At 39.2% G+C, this 13,640-nt stretch overlaps 1 protein-coding gene across 1 annotated transcript; it reads left to right on the forward strand.

Moving 5' to 3' along the window:
* The first annotated feature begins 1,361 nt into the window (after positions 1 to 1,361).
* Positions 1,362 to 9,717, forward strand: tdp1 (tyrosyl-DNA phosphodiesterase 1). The gene is made up of 16 exons (XM_068313629.1): positions 1,362 to 1,499; positions 2,559 to 3,146; positions 3,636 to 3,679; positions 3,879 to 3,934; positions 4,958 to 5,054; positions 5,221 to 5,255; positions 5,395 to 5,487; positions 5,557 to 5,727; positions 5,856 to 5,934; positions 6,140 to 6,316; positions 6,983 to 7,031; positions 7,275 to 7,341; positions 7,437 to 7,544; positions 8,013 to 8,115; positions 8,300 to 8,405; positions 9,412 to 9,717. The coding sequence occupies exons 2-16, from the start codon at positions 2,561 to 2,563 to the stop codon at positions 9,483 to 9,485; spliced, it is 1,845 nt and encodes a 614-aa protein (XP_068169730.1). The 5' UTR covers positions 1,362 to 1,499; positions 2,559 to 2,560; the 3' UTR covers positions 9,486 to 9,717.
* The last annotated feature ends 3,923 nt before the right edge of the window (positions 9,718 to 13,640 follow it).

Consider the following 13,640-nt stretch of genomic DNA (forward strand, 5'->3'; position numbering starts at 1 on the left):
CTCAGGGCGAGCAAAGCTGTCCATAATTATCGTAGTTGGTAGCCCTCAAAAGTATCTGCATTGTGTACTTGTAAACAGAAATAAAAAAATAAAAACAAACACAGAATGGTAGTGTTAGAGAAAAAAAAAAAATTTAACAGAAATCACCAAGTTCACTGAGGACAATACTCCCAAGCCCTCACGCCCATTCACAAACTTTTTTCAAAAGTAACTACACAGCAAACTTGAACTGTGGACCAGGGCAACAGCACAGCATCCATGGCGATGAGCATCAAGCTGATCTGATGATCCAGAAGGTCACGGCACCAGTGTAACGGTCGTGAATGGGCCGGCGAAAGGATGACTCGAATAACGGAGTTTTTGCTTCTTTATTTTGTGTCCTGTAGGAGACAACAGTTATTTAATCTCCCCACGTTTCTTTTCTGCACCTCTGCTTCCCCAGCAATGCAGTTATCATTCTGGGGGACAGACGGGAGGGACTACGGAAGCACAGGAGGTACAAAAGTAATGAAGCGCGTACAAGGCAAACTTCGCAATAAAAAGAAAATAAGAAAAACGTTTCGATAAAATTCACAAAATCTATCACATAGTCATCACTTAATGAAAATCAAAACGCTCAAAAATAAACAACATTTTAACTCTGTTACACACTGCTCGGTGTCCTCTGCTTGTCCATGTTTTCCTGATGATTTGTGGATGTAGTTTTCTCTGACCTGCCTTTTTCCCGAGGAAGTAATTAGCCACAACAGGACACAAGCCAGTGTCTTATTGTGCCGGTCCCAAGCCCGGATAAATACAGAGGGTTGCGTCAGGAAGGGCATCCGGCGTAAAACTTTTGCCAAATCAAAGATGCGAATCAAACCTATGATTTCCATACCGATCAGTCGAGGCCTGGGTTAAAAACGACCGCCATTGGCGCTGTTGACCTACAGGGCGCCGGTGGAAAATGGACTACTGTTGGTCGAAGAAACAGAGGAGGAAAGTGTGTTCGGAGGAAGAGAGAGAGGAGGACCTCCAAGAGTATAGGACTGAGAGTAGGGACGTTGAATGTTGGAACTATGACAGGAAAAGGTAGAGTTGGCTGACATGATGCAGAGGAGGAAGGTACTGTGTGTAACAATCACACCAAATATACTACCTCAAAAATAATAAAGAAACAATATACAAGGACAAATAAATCAATCAACGGGTGTGTAATGAAACGACTCCTTTGTATCAGTCATTCTAAAGTGGCCATCTAGTTCGAATTTTCGAGGCACTTTTTTTTAAGCCGCTGCCTTGTTTGGATTCTCCCTCATGTCGGAACCATAAGACGACAGGAACCAGTTTCTACCCGGACATGCGTCTCATGTGCGCGTCCCGCGCTTAGTTGTTGTATTTCCGGGGAGATATTCTGAATGTTGTTGTTTTTTTGTTTTTTTAAATTAGCGGTGGATGAACATATCAGTCTCTGGATTCATCCCAACCTGCTCCTGAACGGTTTTCATTTAACTGACTCGGTAAAACAAAGATCACCCTGGTGTGATCGATTATTCTGAAATCATATGAGTTCATCTTTTCTGTTTCTAAGTTGCAGAAGTGGCACGATCTGTTTTCTTGTGTAACTTTGGATGTTTATGTCACGTTTATAATACGTATATATTTAAAGTGTGAACAGTATTTTAAATGATCTTTTTCATTATTAGAAATTGCAATTTACATTACATGTGCGTATACTTTTGTACATTACGTCAACAGATGTGTACAGGATTATTTTATTGTATTGCTACGCAATAGGCTTGAGGCAATGAAAGAATAACTCGATTCTAGTTTATGCATCCAAGTGTGTGTGTCTGTGTGTGTGTCGCAATGAACTCTTGATTTCTAGTACTGTATATTCAAATTTAAACTTAATTATTTAATGTTCTCAGATGTATGTACATAAATTTGCTTGGGATTCTTTTTATCACTTTTTAAAAAATTATTTTTATTTAATCAGTAATAAATACAATTAGAAATAAAACTACATCAGCACCGTAGATTTCTTAGGTGACACAACTGTCGTTCATAACATTTAACACAATCAAGGTTCTATGTTTTCCCTTCAGAATTGATTATAGCAGAAATCCTCATGGACTGATGGAACTTCCACATGCCATCCTGTGATTTCAATCAAACCCGATTAAGCCTTAAGAATGATAATCAATTATGTATATTGATGTCAGTTTTAAAAGTGAGAAAATGTTTTGTCAGTTAAAGATAACAATAAATTATGTGTTTTTAAATGTGTTTTTCATCATTTTACAATGAGTCGGTTCCTGTGTCAAATAATAAAAACTGTAAATCACGTCTGAATTAGTAGAACTGGTTTGTTTCAATCCAGTTTTCATAGTTATTAGTTGATGTTGGGATAAGATGGTGGGTTGTTAACACAGGTAAAATTTGGATAAATTGTTAGCTATATAATTTATGCTTGTCCATTTCTGTACTGCAGCGCTCTTTCTTTCTTTCAGGTCAGAGTGGTAATGACTGACCAGTAGCTTTATCCCAAATGATATTAAACCTTTCTGTCTGTTCAGGTATGTCTCAGGACAGTCAACACGGCAAGTGGACCGTCTCCAGCAGTGATGATGAAGATGAGGCTCTTCCCTCTTCTGGGACTACAACCATCAAACCTGTTTCCAATCTGAGCTCCTCCCAGTCTTCTCTAAATGCCCAACTGGAAGCCATCATGGAAGTGAAACCAGAACCAGCTACAATTCCTGCATCCTCACTTCTTATTGGTTCTGAGGCCAGACAGTCAGCAGCAATGAACCAGTTAAATCCAGTGAAGTTTGAAACTAATCCATCATTGGCGGGAAAGCGTAACAAAGAGGTGTCAGATGGCTCAGGCTGGGCTCTCTCAGATAGTGATGATGATGATGGGGGAGCAAATGGAAAGAGTCTTAGTAACTTACCAAAGAGAGCACCTCCAAGCCCCAAAGCAAAGAAAATGAAGGTTGAGAAAGATCGACCTCCAAGTCCTCATGGCAGGGTCTATTACATCGACGAGCCAGAGGACTTCTTTGAAACCAGTATTCCTTGTCTAAATGATACCTACAGATTTTATCTCAACAAGGTCACTGGACTGGACAGAAACAACAACAGTGGGGCCCTACACATCAGAGGTGAGACAAGTTTAGTCTGATCACTCACATTTGTCACAAAGGCAATATAATAAGCAGGAAATCAAGAACACAGCTTTTGAAGCTTTCACAACCATTTAAACTAATTGATGGTTTTATCAGGTGCAATATTTCCCCAGTGGTCAGCAATAAATGGTTGTTTATTCAGTACTGGGAAGCTTTTGGTATAGGTTTTTTTAACATGTCATATTGTAGAACTAAGTTGATGTGTCTCTAAATCAAGTCTGAATATCTTTTGTTATTGTAGAAGTTCAGCGTAGTTGTTTAAAGCCAGTAACTTAAAACTATGGTCATTTTCTGTTACTTTAAACATGAAATGAAGGTCTTAGTCCCCACAAGCAGTGTGTGTTTCTTTCCTCTTACAATGAATCATTTTGCTTTAGATGTCTACTGTTTGAACAGGTGGACCGCAGCAGCCACAGCTTGCCATCACTCTATTAGTTTATCTAATAACTCTTTCCTTCCATCTAGATATTCTCTCTCCCTTGTTTGGGACCCTGAAAGAATCTGTTCAGGTGAGTACAGAAATAAATAAATGAACTGTTTTCTATTTCTTAATTCATTGTTTTTCTCATTTAGCTAATGTCACAATGATGTTGAATGTTTAGTCAACTATGGTATTTTATGTACATAGATACCATTATGAATATGCATGTGTTAACAGTAGCGGTGGTGGTATGATGTTGTTTTCAGTGATACTCTCTTTATCCATAGTTTAACTACTGCTTTGATATTGCCTGGATGGTAAAGCAATACCCATCAGAGTTCAGGTATGTGCTTCTTTTTTGCTAGCATCATGTCATTATGATCACTTCATTTTACTTATTAGTGGCAATCTGCTCATTTCTGCCCTGTATAGTTGGCAGCACCCTTAAGTGTGTTATGGCTTGTGCAATTTTATTGATGTATCTGAGGTCTTTTCTTGTGCTGTATACATAAACTGCATACATTCACAATTCAATTTTGTTTATTCTTTTGTATGTGAAAGCCTATTGTGCATGTATTCAGCCATAAAAGAACACGTATGAAATATTTCAATGAATCACTGTAATTTAGCCGCAAGAGGGCACAAGCCAGTGTCTTATTATGCCGGTCCCAAGCCCGGATAAATACAGAGGGTTGTGTCAGGAAGGGCATCTGATGTGCTTCAGACTCATCACTCTATCTGACACTTTATTTACCTCCAGGACATTCCTAACAAACTCCTCCTTCAAGATAACTCCTACTCCATTTATCTTCTACACCATGACAGAACAACTTGAACCCTGCTCCTAAACTTCTACCCTTGCTACCTTTCCACCTGGTCTCCTGGTCACACAATATGTCTACCTTCTTCCTCTGCATCATATCAACCAACTCTCTACCTTTTCCTGTAATAGTTCCAACATTCAACATCCCTACTCTCAGTCCTGTACTCTTGGCGTTCCTTTTCGCTCTCTTTCTACAAACACACTTTCCTCCTCTTTCGACCAAAAGTAGTCTAGTTTCCACCGGCGCCCTGTAGGGGAACAGCACCAATGGCGGTCGTTGTTAACCAGGGCCTCGACCGATCTGGTATGGAAGTCATAGGTTTGATTTGCATGTTTGATTTGGCAAAAGTTTTATGTCGGAGGCCCTTCCTGACACAAACCTCTGTATTTATCCGGGCTTGGGACCGGCACAATAAGACACTGGCTTGTGTCCTCTTGCGGCAACATAAAGAAGACTCTAATACTGTAATGCTAAATAATACATTGGAATGGAGGAAAGCAATGTTTCTCTAGTCAGACATTTGTTTTGGGTGGTGTTTACAGGGATCGTCCAGTCCTGATTGTTCATGGTGATAAGCGGGAGGCCAAGGCCCGACTGGTGCAGCAGGCACAGCCTTTTCCACACGTTCGATTCTGCCAGGTACAAACTCACCACCACTGTCCCACTGAAGAACAATTTGACTGGCATTATGTACACCCTGATCTATAGAATTAAATCATGCAGAGACATTTGTTAGTTAAATATTCTTCTTTAAGGACTCTGGCTTCCCCTTTGGTTAAACTAATGGTTTCAATTTCCCTGATAGGCCAAGCTTGATATTGCTTTTGGAACTCACCACACGTAAGCATTTCCTCCTTTGTCAGAGATTTTTATTTTCCTGATAGCTGAAACATACAAGTGGAGGTTAATGGGGGCTGTTCGTCTAGTCTAGAATTTCACAAGTGTTGGATGGATGAAATTTTTTTGTGCCTTGATGCAGGAAGATGATGTTGCTATGGTATGAGGAAGGCTTCAGAGTCATCATTCTTACCTCCAACCTCATCAGAGCTGACTGGTACCAGAAAACACAAGGGTCAGTCTGTGTTGCACTGTAGAAAGGTTGTTTATGGAAAATCCCCTAAATTTATTATTTCTGAACCAGGATGTGGATGAGTCCTTTGTTTCCACGGTTACCAGAGGGCAGCAGTGCAACTGCAGGTGAGTCCCCAACATTCTTTAAGAGGGACCTACTGAAGTACCTGGTATCATACCGCGCACCAGAGCTGGAGGAGTGGATCCAGAGAATCAAAGAACATGACCTGTCTGAGACGAGGTACATGGTTGCACACATGCATAGACGTTATAAACACTTAACTTGACGTTTTCTTTTTTAATTGGAATAGCCATATTAGAAAATAAAAAGAAAGATGTGGTTTTCATGTTCTAATCTTATTTTGCCAGGGTTTATTTGGTTGGCTCAACCCCTGGAAGATATATGGGTTCAGACATGGAGCACTGGGGCCATCTAAGGCTGAGAAAGGTATACATTTCCATTTTTCTTCTCTGTCAAATTCTTGTAGGTTTTCTGTTGAATTTATTCCTTGCACAATTAACTGGTTTTCATATAAAATCCCTATGTGTACTTTAATACGATAAATTTTGTGCTGAGGAAAATGTGAATGGTTTGTTTACTTTCACTTGTAAAAATGTCATTGTACTCTCTAACTCCTTTATTCTCTCATTAGCTGTTGTATGATCACACAGATCCTGTTCCCAATGAGGAGAGGTGGCCTGTGATTGGTCAGTTCTCCAGCATCGGCTCGATGGGACTGGATAAGACCAAATGGTTGGCAGGGGAATTTCAGCGTACGATGACCACACTGGGGAAATCCTCTCTTCGCTCAGACCCCCCTTTACACTTGGTATGCTCCTCCAACACATTCAGACTGTGATTTCTTGCTTGAGTGATCCAGTATTAAAATGCTGACAGAAAGACAATTTTTAATAATGAGTACATTATATTTCTATGACTGCTGCTGCTAATGGTATTATTTTCTGATATAGGATCTCATTTTCCGCAGGTTTCAAGTAGTCAATAAGTCATTTTGACATGCAATTTTTACAATACCTTTGGCTCCCTCCACATTTAACTCACTGTAAAGGGTATCACACAATAACTCTTGACAGAAAATTTAACCCCTTACTTGCACTCAGTGATCTCCTAAGTGTCTGGTCAAATACAGAAAAGTGCTCTATGTTACAGACAATAAACCGGTTTCACAAAGTAAATAATATTCTAGAAGAAAGTACAATTAAAATACTGTATAATTCAGCTGATACATTAGAACTGAAAGTCATCCTCACTGAGTTCAGTCCTCTTTCTGGTATAACCAGTTCATAAATTGTTTATTCTAGGAGTTAATTGTAGCTCTATGAGACATGACCTACCTGAGAACTCTTCTCTGGATGTGTGGTTTTCATTTAAATTTATCCTGTCATTGGTCACATTTACAGTATAGCTGCTGAGATGCTTCTCAAAGTTGTAAAACTGAAATTCTAAAACAAATTTCCATTGCATTCTTTTGCAGGTCTATCCATCAGTTGAAGACGTGAGGACAAGTTTAGAAGGCTATCCTGGTGAGTAATGTTTTTTTTCCTTTCGTTTAGCAGTGAATTTATATGTGCTGTATTTATGCAATTAAAAACAAGCCCACAGGTAGATGTTTGTCACAGCCTGATTTAACAACATAATCTTGTTTTTGCTGCCATATTAATGATTAGATTATCCGCTCCAAGTATCAGTTTTGCCTGACAGATATAGCATGTGTCCCTGGGGTCTATTTGTATTTGGTTGTGACCTATATGTCTTTTGTTTTCCAGCAGGAGGATCTCTCCCCTATAGCATCCAGACAGCCCAGAAACAACTATGGCTCCACTCTTACTTCCAGTACCTTAACATCGACTAACCAGAATTCTCATATATTTTACAATTTAATTATACTGATAAATAAAATATTCTTGTTTGCACGTGTCTGCATGTAGCCGTTGGAAGGCAAATTCAACAGGAAGGAGTCAGGCCATGCCTCACATCAAGACATACATGAGGGCATCACCGGATTTCACCCAACTTGCCTGGTTCCTCGTCACAAGGTGCGTGTGTGTTTGTGTGTGTGTGTGTATGTGTGTGTGTGAGAGAGAGAGAGAGAGAGAGAGAGAGAGAGAGGGAGCTATCCATATTGTTTATTTTAACCATATGATAAGTGATTATGTGACAAAAAAATGATTCCTTTGAATTTATACCCATGACCCGCAATGGGGATAAGTAGCTCCCTTTTACCTCATTTCTTATTAAGCTCCACTAAACTGACCCTCATAGATGAAAATCACATAAATGTTTCGTTCTTTACTCGTTTGTAATTTTTTCCCCCTAATCACCAGTAAAATGTGTATCTGTACTTGGTGCTTTGTGGTTGTGTGTATTTCCTCATGTTTATCACCAAATGTTAGAGATTATGTTGATCAACACTGATCAAATACTAATGTGAATTTAATTGAAATAATGTAATTGTATGCTAAGATGTTACTGTTTTGAAGCATTAAAACTTTTGTGCATCTCAGTGCCAATCTGTCCAAAGCAGCGTGGGGAGCGCTGGAGAAGAACAACACCCAGGTGATGGTCCGGTCGTACGAGCTGGGAGTTCTCTTCATTCCCTCTGCCTTTGTAAGAACAACACACAGGGATAATGCACAGAATACATCCTAGTACACACTTGTAAAACTTTTCATCCTGCAAGCAGTAAAACATATACTGAATAATGGTACACTATTACTATGTAATGGAGATCATTGTTGTAATATTATATATTATTCTAGTAATGTTTGGCGTGATATTTGTTTCTTTCCAGAACATGAAGACTTTCCCTGTTCACAAAAATCCATTTCCTGTCTCCTCTTCCTCCTCTGGTTTCCTTGTGCCCTTTGACCTCCCTCCCACATCCTATTCTCCAAAAGGTACCCAAATATTTTACTATTAAATCTATTATATGATTGATTATCAAATATTCTCTTAATCTAATTTAACATTTGACACTATCAGAACAATTAGTTTTAGAATAATGTGTGTAAGTGGTTGAAAATACTAATTTCTTAACACAGTAGGTCAGTCTGTCTTCCTATTATCTTCTTTTGGACAGGCTATGAGCACAAACTTCACATTTTATCAAATGACAGATGTTCCTTTTGATGTTTTGACTTTATGCCACTTTTATTATGTTTTGGAACCGTATACCCTTTCTTTGTTTGTGTTTATTGGTAAATGGCCCTGTGAATGGATTTAAAATAGTGGCAAGGTCATTCTGACAGGATCAGATGATATCAGATACTCTTTTTGCTTGATTTACAAATGAAAAATGTGTTTGCAGTGGCACACATCCTCAAAATCGACCCCCTAAACTCCCATCATCAATCAATGTTTTAAAATTGACATACCCGCTTCAGCCAGCTGGGCCTTTTTCAGTATGAATCACTGCAAAGATTAAATAATTCCAACAAGGAAGTTAAATTGTTTAGTAATTGTCCTGCAGTAATTCACTATAGATTGGAATTACACATATTTAAATCACTCAGATTGAATTGAATAGAAATAGTCCTGTGGTAATTCAATATTGATTTCCAGGATTTAGTCACGAGAGAAGCTGAAGTGCAGCAGATGCAGACTGTAAATCTTTTGATCACCTGACATCTGCTTATTTGTAAAATGCATTAAATATTATATGAATATTATATTTAATATTAATATTAATGCAGTTGTCAGTTAGATAAATTCCAAGAATTTCTTATCATACAGACAATTTCTCAATTCTTTGAATTCTGAATTCTTCAGCAGTTCAGTTCATTTTTAATGGTTATTATTTAGAATTAATGGGTCTATGACATACCAGTTAAACCTTGAGTAAAGAATGTAATATCACAAAAGAGTAAATAAAGAAAATGTACTGATCTGTCCCTTTGTTGTCAGATCAGCCTTGGATCTGGAACATCCCATACAACCAGGCTCCCGACAGACATGGCAACATCTGGGTTCCCTCATGAATACACACACACACACACACACACACACACACACACACACACACACACACACACACACACAAACACGCACACGCACGCACACACACACGCACACACACGCACAAACACACATATACCTCACTATTAATAAACACTATTAATAATTTGTAACTCTTAGTGCTATGTTTAGATGTTAATTGTCATGAACATTTCTTTATGTTTTATATTGTACTGTAGACTGACTTCTTTTCTACCAATAAATTCAATAACGATCATGATCAAGTATTGATGTCATCCTGTTTTCTTACATTTTATAATGGTATTTGAAAGACATACAGTACCTCATTAGCTTGTTTTATTTTGATGTTTAATCTTATTCAGTATTCCATGTAAGTCTCAAACTTGTGTACCGTAAATTGGCCAGCTAATTAATGCTCGGTTGTTCTAGCGCAACATCTTTCCTGACCTGTCTTCAGTAGCAGTCATGGGGATCTTTTTGAGATCCCCATGACTGCTACTGAAGATGTTGAGAGGAAATCCTTGAAGCACCTGATGAGATGGTTGGGAATTCCCCCAACCCTCTCTGTAGTGGACCTCTACACCTGTACATAAGATCAGGGCAACAAGAAAGAAAGAAATGCACTTTATTGATCCTGTAGGAAATTATTTTTTCACTCATGGTGTTATTTTTGTGTTAGTACAGTACACACACACACACGCACGCACGCACACACACACACACACACACACAAGGGGCCTACGGTAGAATTAGCGTGACATACAAGGTCCTATTAAGTCTGAGAGGCTCCAATGACAACCTGCTTATGGTAACATAAGCAGGCATCTAAACTGAAGTAAATTAGGGTGCAAATTTGCAATCAAGATACTGTACTCAGAAATTGGACATTGATGTCCCTGAAACTGCTGAGGCTTTCTCTTTAAATCAACATAGACCTTGACCTAAATTTAAAAATGAGGGAAGAGGCAGAATGAAGTACAATCCTTTTAATGGAAAAAGAGAGAAGACAAAAACTTTAACAGATTGGCAGTGACTTGGCCACCATCGGATTAATAAAGTATCTGTCTGTCTGTCTGTCTGTCTGTCTGTCTGTCTGTCTGTCTGTCTGTCTGTCTGTCTGTCTGTCTGTCTGTCTGTCTGTCTGTCTGTCTGTCTGTCTGTCTGTCTGTCTGTCTGTCTGTCTGTCTGTCTGTCTGTCTGTCTGTCTGTCTATCGCCATCACAACTGCAGTTGTGTGTTGTGTTTATGCTGAAAAGCAGCGACACTGGAGTGACAATGACATTCCCATTGGATAACTGTTTATCACTTGGTGTGTAGGCAGCTAACAGGCAAACCAACTGGATTTAGTCATAGCAATAAATGCTACTAATCTAATGAAAGGAAACAGTCCCTTCTGGTCTTGAAACATCTCTAGCAGTTTAATTAAAGATGGTTCAGGACTGTTGGTTCAGAACTTGTTGCATGGAATTTACATGTTGTCACTGAGTTTCTTTTGGGTTCCCCCAAAAGCACTCGTAAATTTACAACTCTAAATGTCCAAAAGTGTGACTGTGAACATTAATGACTGTGTCTCAGTGTGTCGGCCCTTTGATGAACTGGTGTCCTGTGAGGGTTTGCTCTCTCTTTGCCAGTGTCTGCTTGGATACCCCTGTGCCTTCCACATTCCTGTGAAGGATTAGGGATAAAATACAATCTGCCAACGGAGAACTAAGAAAAGTAAATTCAATATTATAATTTATAACTTATATTTGGTTCTAAATATCTGGAGAAATGAGTGAAATAAGTAACAAATGCTGGGAGGACAAATCCGCGCTGTTTCATCACCGAAAGTCAAATTAAGATTGTCCTGGTACTGTGAACACGAGTTGAACCGTTCACTAACAGCAGGGATTATTTGAAGGTGTACTTTATTAAATTTCACATGATGTTAGGTGTATATAGCTAATAACTCACAGATCATATTTCCACCAACGTCCCTTTTCAGAATGTGAGAAATGTGCTATTACAATCTGTTGCAAATTTCCAAATTACATAAAAACAAAGTCTAGTTGGAATCATTCCAATGATATTTTCATAGTATGTGCCTCCTGCTAGATCAAGTAATTCCATTAATCTAACATGTGCTGTCCCTCAATGTCCTCATTCCTGATCCTATCCTTCCTGGTCACTCCCAGAGAGAACCTCAGCATCTTCATCTCTGCTACCTCCAGCTCTGCCTCCTGTCTATTCCTCAGTGACACTGTCTCTAGACCAAACAACACCGCTGGTCTCACCACAGTTTTGTACACCTTTCCTTTCATTTTAGCTGAAACTCTTCTATCACACATCACACCTGACACTTTTCTCCACCCTTTCCATCCTGCCTGTACATGCTTCTTCACCTCTTTTCCACACTCTCCATTGTTCTGGACTGTTGGCCCTAACTACTTAAAATCCTCCACCTTCTGATCTCCGTTGCTCTGGACTGTTGGCCCTAACTACTTAAAATCCTCCACCTTCTTGATCTCTTCTCCCTGTAACCTCACTCTTCCACTTGGGTCCCCCTCATTCACACACATGTACTCTGTCTTACTGTGGATAACCTTCATTCCTCTCCTTTCCAGGACAAACCTCCACCTCTCTAGCTTCTCCTCCACCTGTTCCCTGCTCTCACTGCTGATCACAATGTCATCTGCAAACATCGTACTCCATGGATCATAATCTCAATGTCATACAGTGTCATACAATGTCATATAGATACAGTAGCATATGGTTGTGAAATATTATGAGTTGTCTGAAATGGGGTGTGTGTTTTTTATTGGTATATCATTACTTTAATTAAACTGACAAACTGTTGAAGCAAAAGTCATTTCACAATGTTGAAGAAAATGAAAAGGTGGTTCACGATCTGCATTTTGTTTTAAATCCAATTAATTCATGGTGTAACATCTATCTCCACACTGAATTTACTTTACTTTATCCTCCTCTTTGGTGGACAGGATATAAAGCTATACAGAGCTCTCAGCAGTTATGCTCAGCCGTCTGATTCATAGTTGTATTATAAGGTCTTCATAGCCCATGCCTTATTGAGTGCATTCTTAAAACTGCTTATCGTGAATGCACACACTGCGTCTTCTGTAGTTTGTTCCACGGGTTAATCACTCTCTGTGAGAAGATCTGCCCTAGTGGCTTACTCTCAAATCTTGGCTTGAAGATCTTCGTACTGTGACCTCTTGTGCACTCAGAATTTTCTCTTGTGAACATGCTTCCCACTTCAACCTTGTATCCTCAGACAAGTACTTCCAGGTGTTCATCATGTCTCCTCTTGCTTTTCTGTAAGTTAGCCTTGGGAACTTCAACTTTAGCAGTTTTTCCTCGTATGTTACATCCTTTAGATGTGGCAGCAGTTTGGCTACGCTCCTTTGGATTCTTTCTATAGAATATTTTTTTCTTATTTGAGGGTGTCATAACGCAGCTTCACAGGGCCAGATTGAGTCTTATACAGTATTCAAATGTGCTCATCATCCTCACAGTTTTATTTTCTTTACCTACACAGTGCTGCCTGCGTGGCGGGAAGTTCAGCTTATCATCAACATATACTCCTTGGTCTTTCTCACAGTTGCTGACCACCAGTTCAATTTCATTATCCCACTGAATGCTGTCATACATGACATATGTGAATTCCAGGTGATGGCTCCAGATCCTCATTAATTTGCACATAAAGATTAAACCTCATCTGCCACTTAAGAACCCATTGCTCCATAGCTGGTAGGTCCTTCTGTAGGTCGTCATAGTCATCAATGGAGTTGATTACATAATATATTTTGACATCGTCAGCAAATAGCTTTATACCACAAGACATTTTCAGGGAAATCATTAATAATAATGACAAAGAGTAAGGGTTTCAATACACTACTTTGCGGAATCCCACTCAGTACATGTTGATGTTGATCCATTTACGGTGACTCTTTTGTTTTCTGCCAGACGGGACAGTGTTGAATCAATTCAGTTCATTCCCACTGAATCCATAGTTCTGAAGCTCCACTGCAAGTTTCTAGTGACTTAATCACAATTCAACAACAACATTCTGAGATATCTTCCACACAACATTTGCCACCCCACGAAGTAACACATCTGTGACAGCAGTCAGTTTTGTTGAACTTCGTTTCCCATCGTGC

This window comes from Antennarius striatus, chromosome 1 (assembly GCF_040054535.1).
Source record: "Antennarius striatus isolate MH-2024 chromosome 1, ASM4005453v1, whole genome shotgun sequence".
Taxonomy (NCBI): Eukaryota; Metazoa; Chordata; class Actinopteri; order Lophiiformes; family Antennariidae; genus Antennarius; species Antennarius striatus.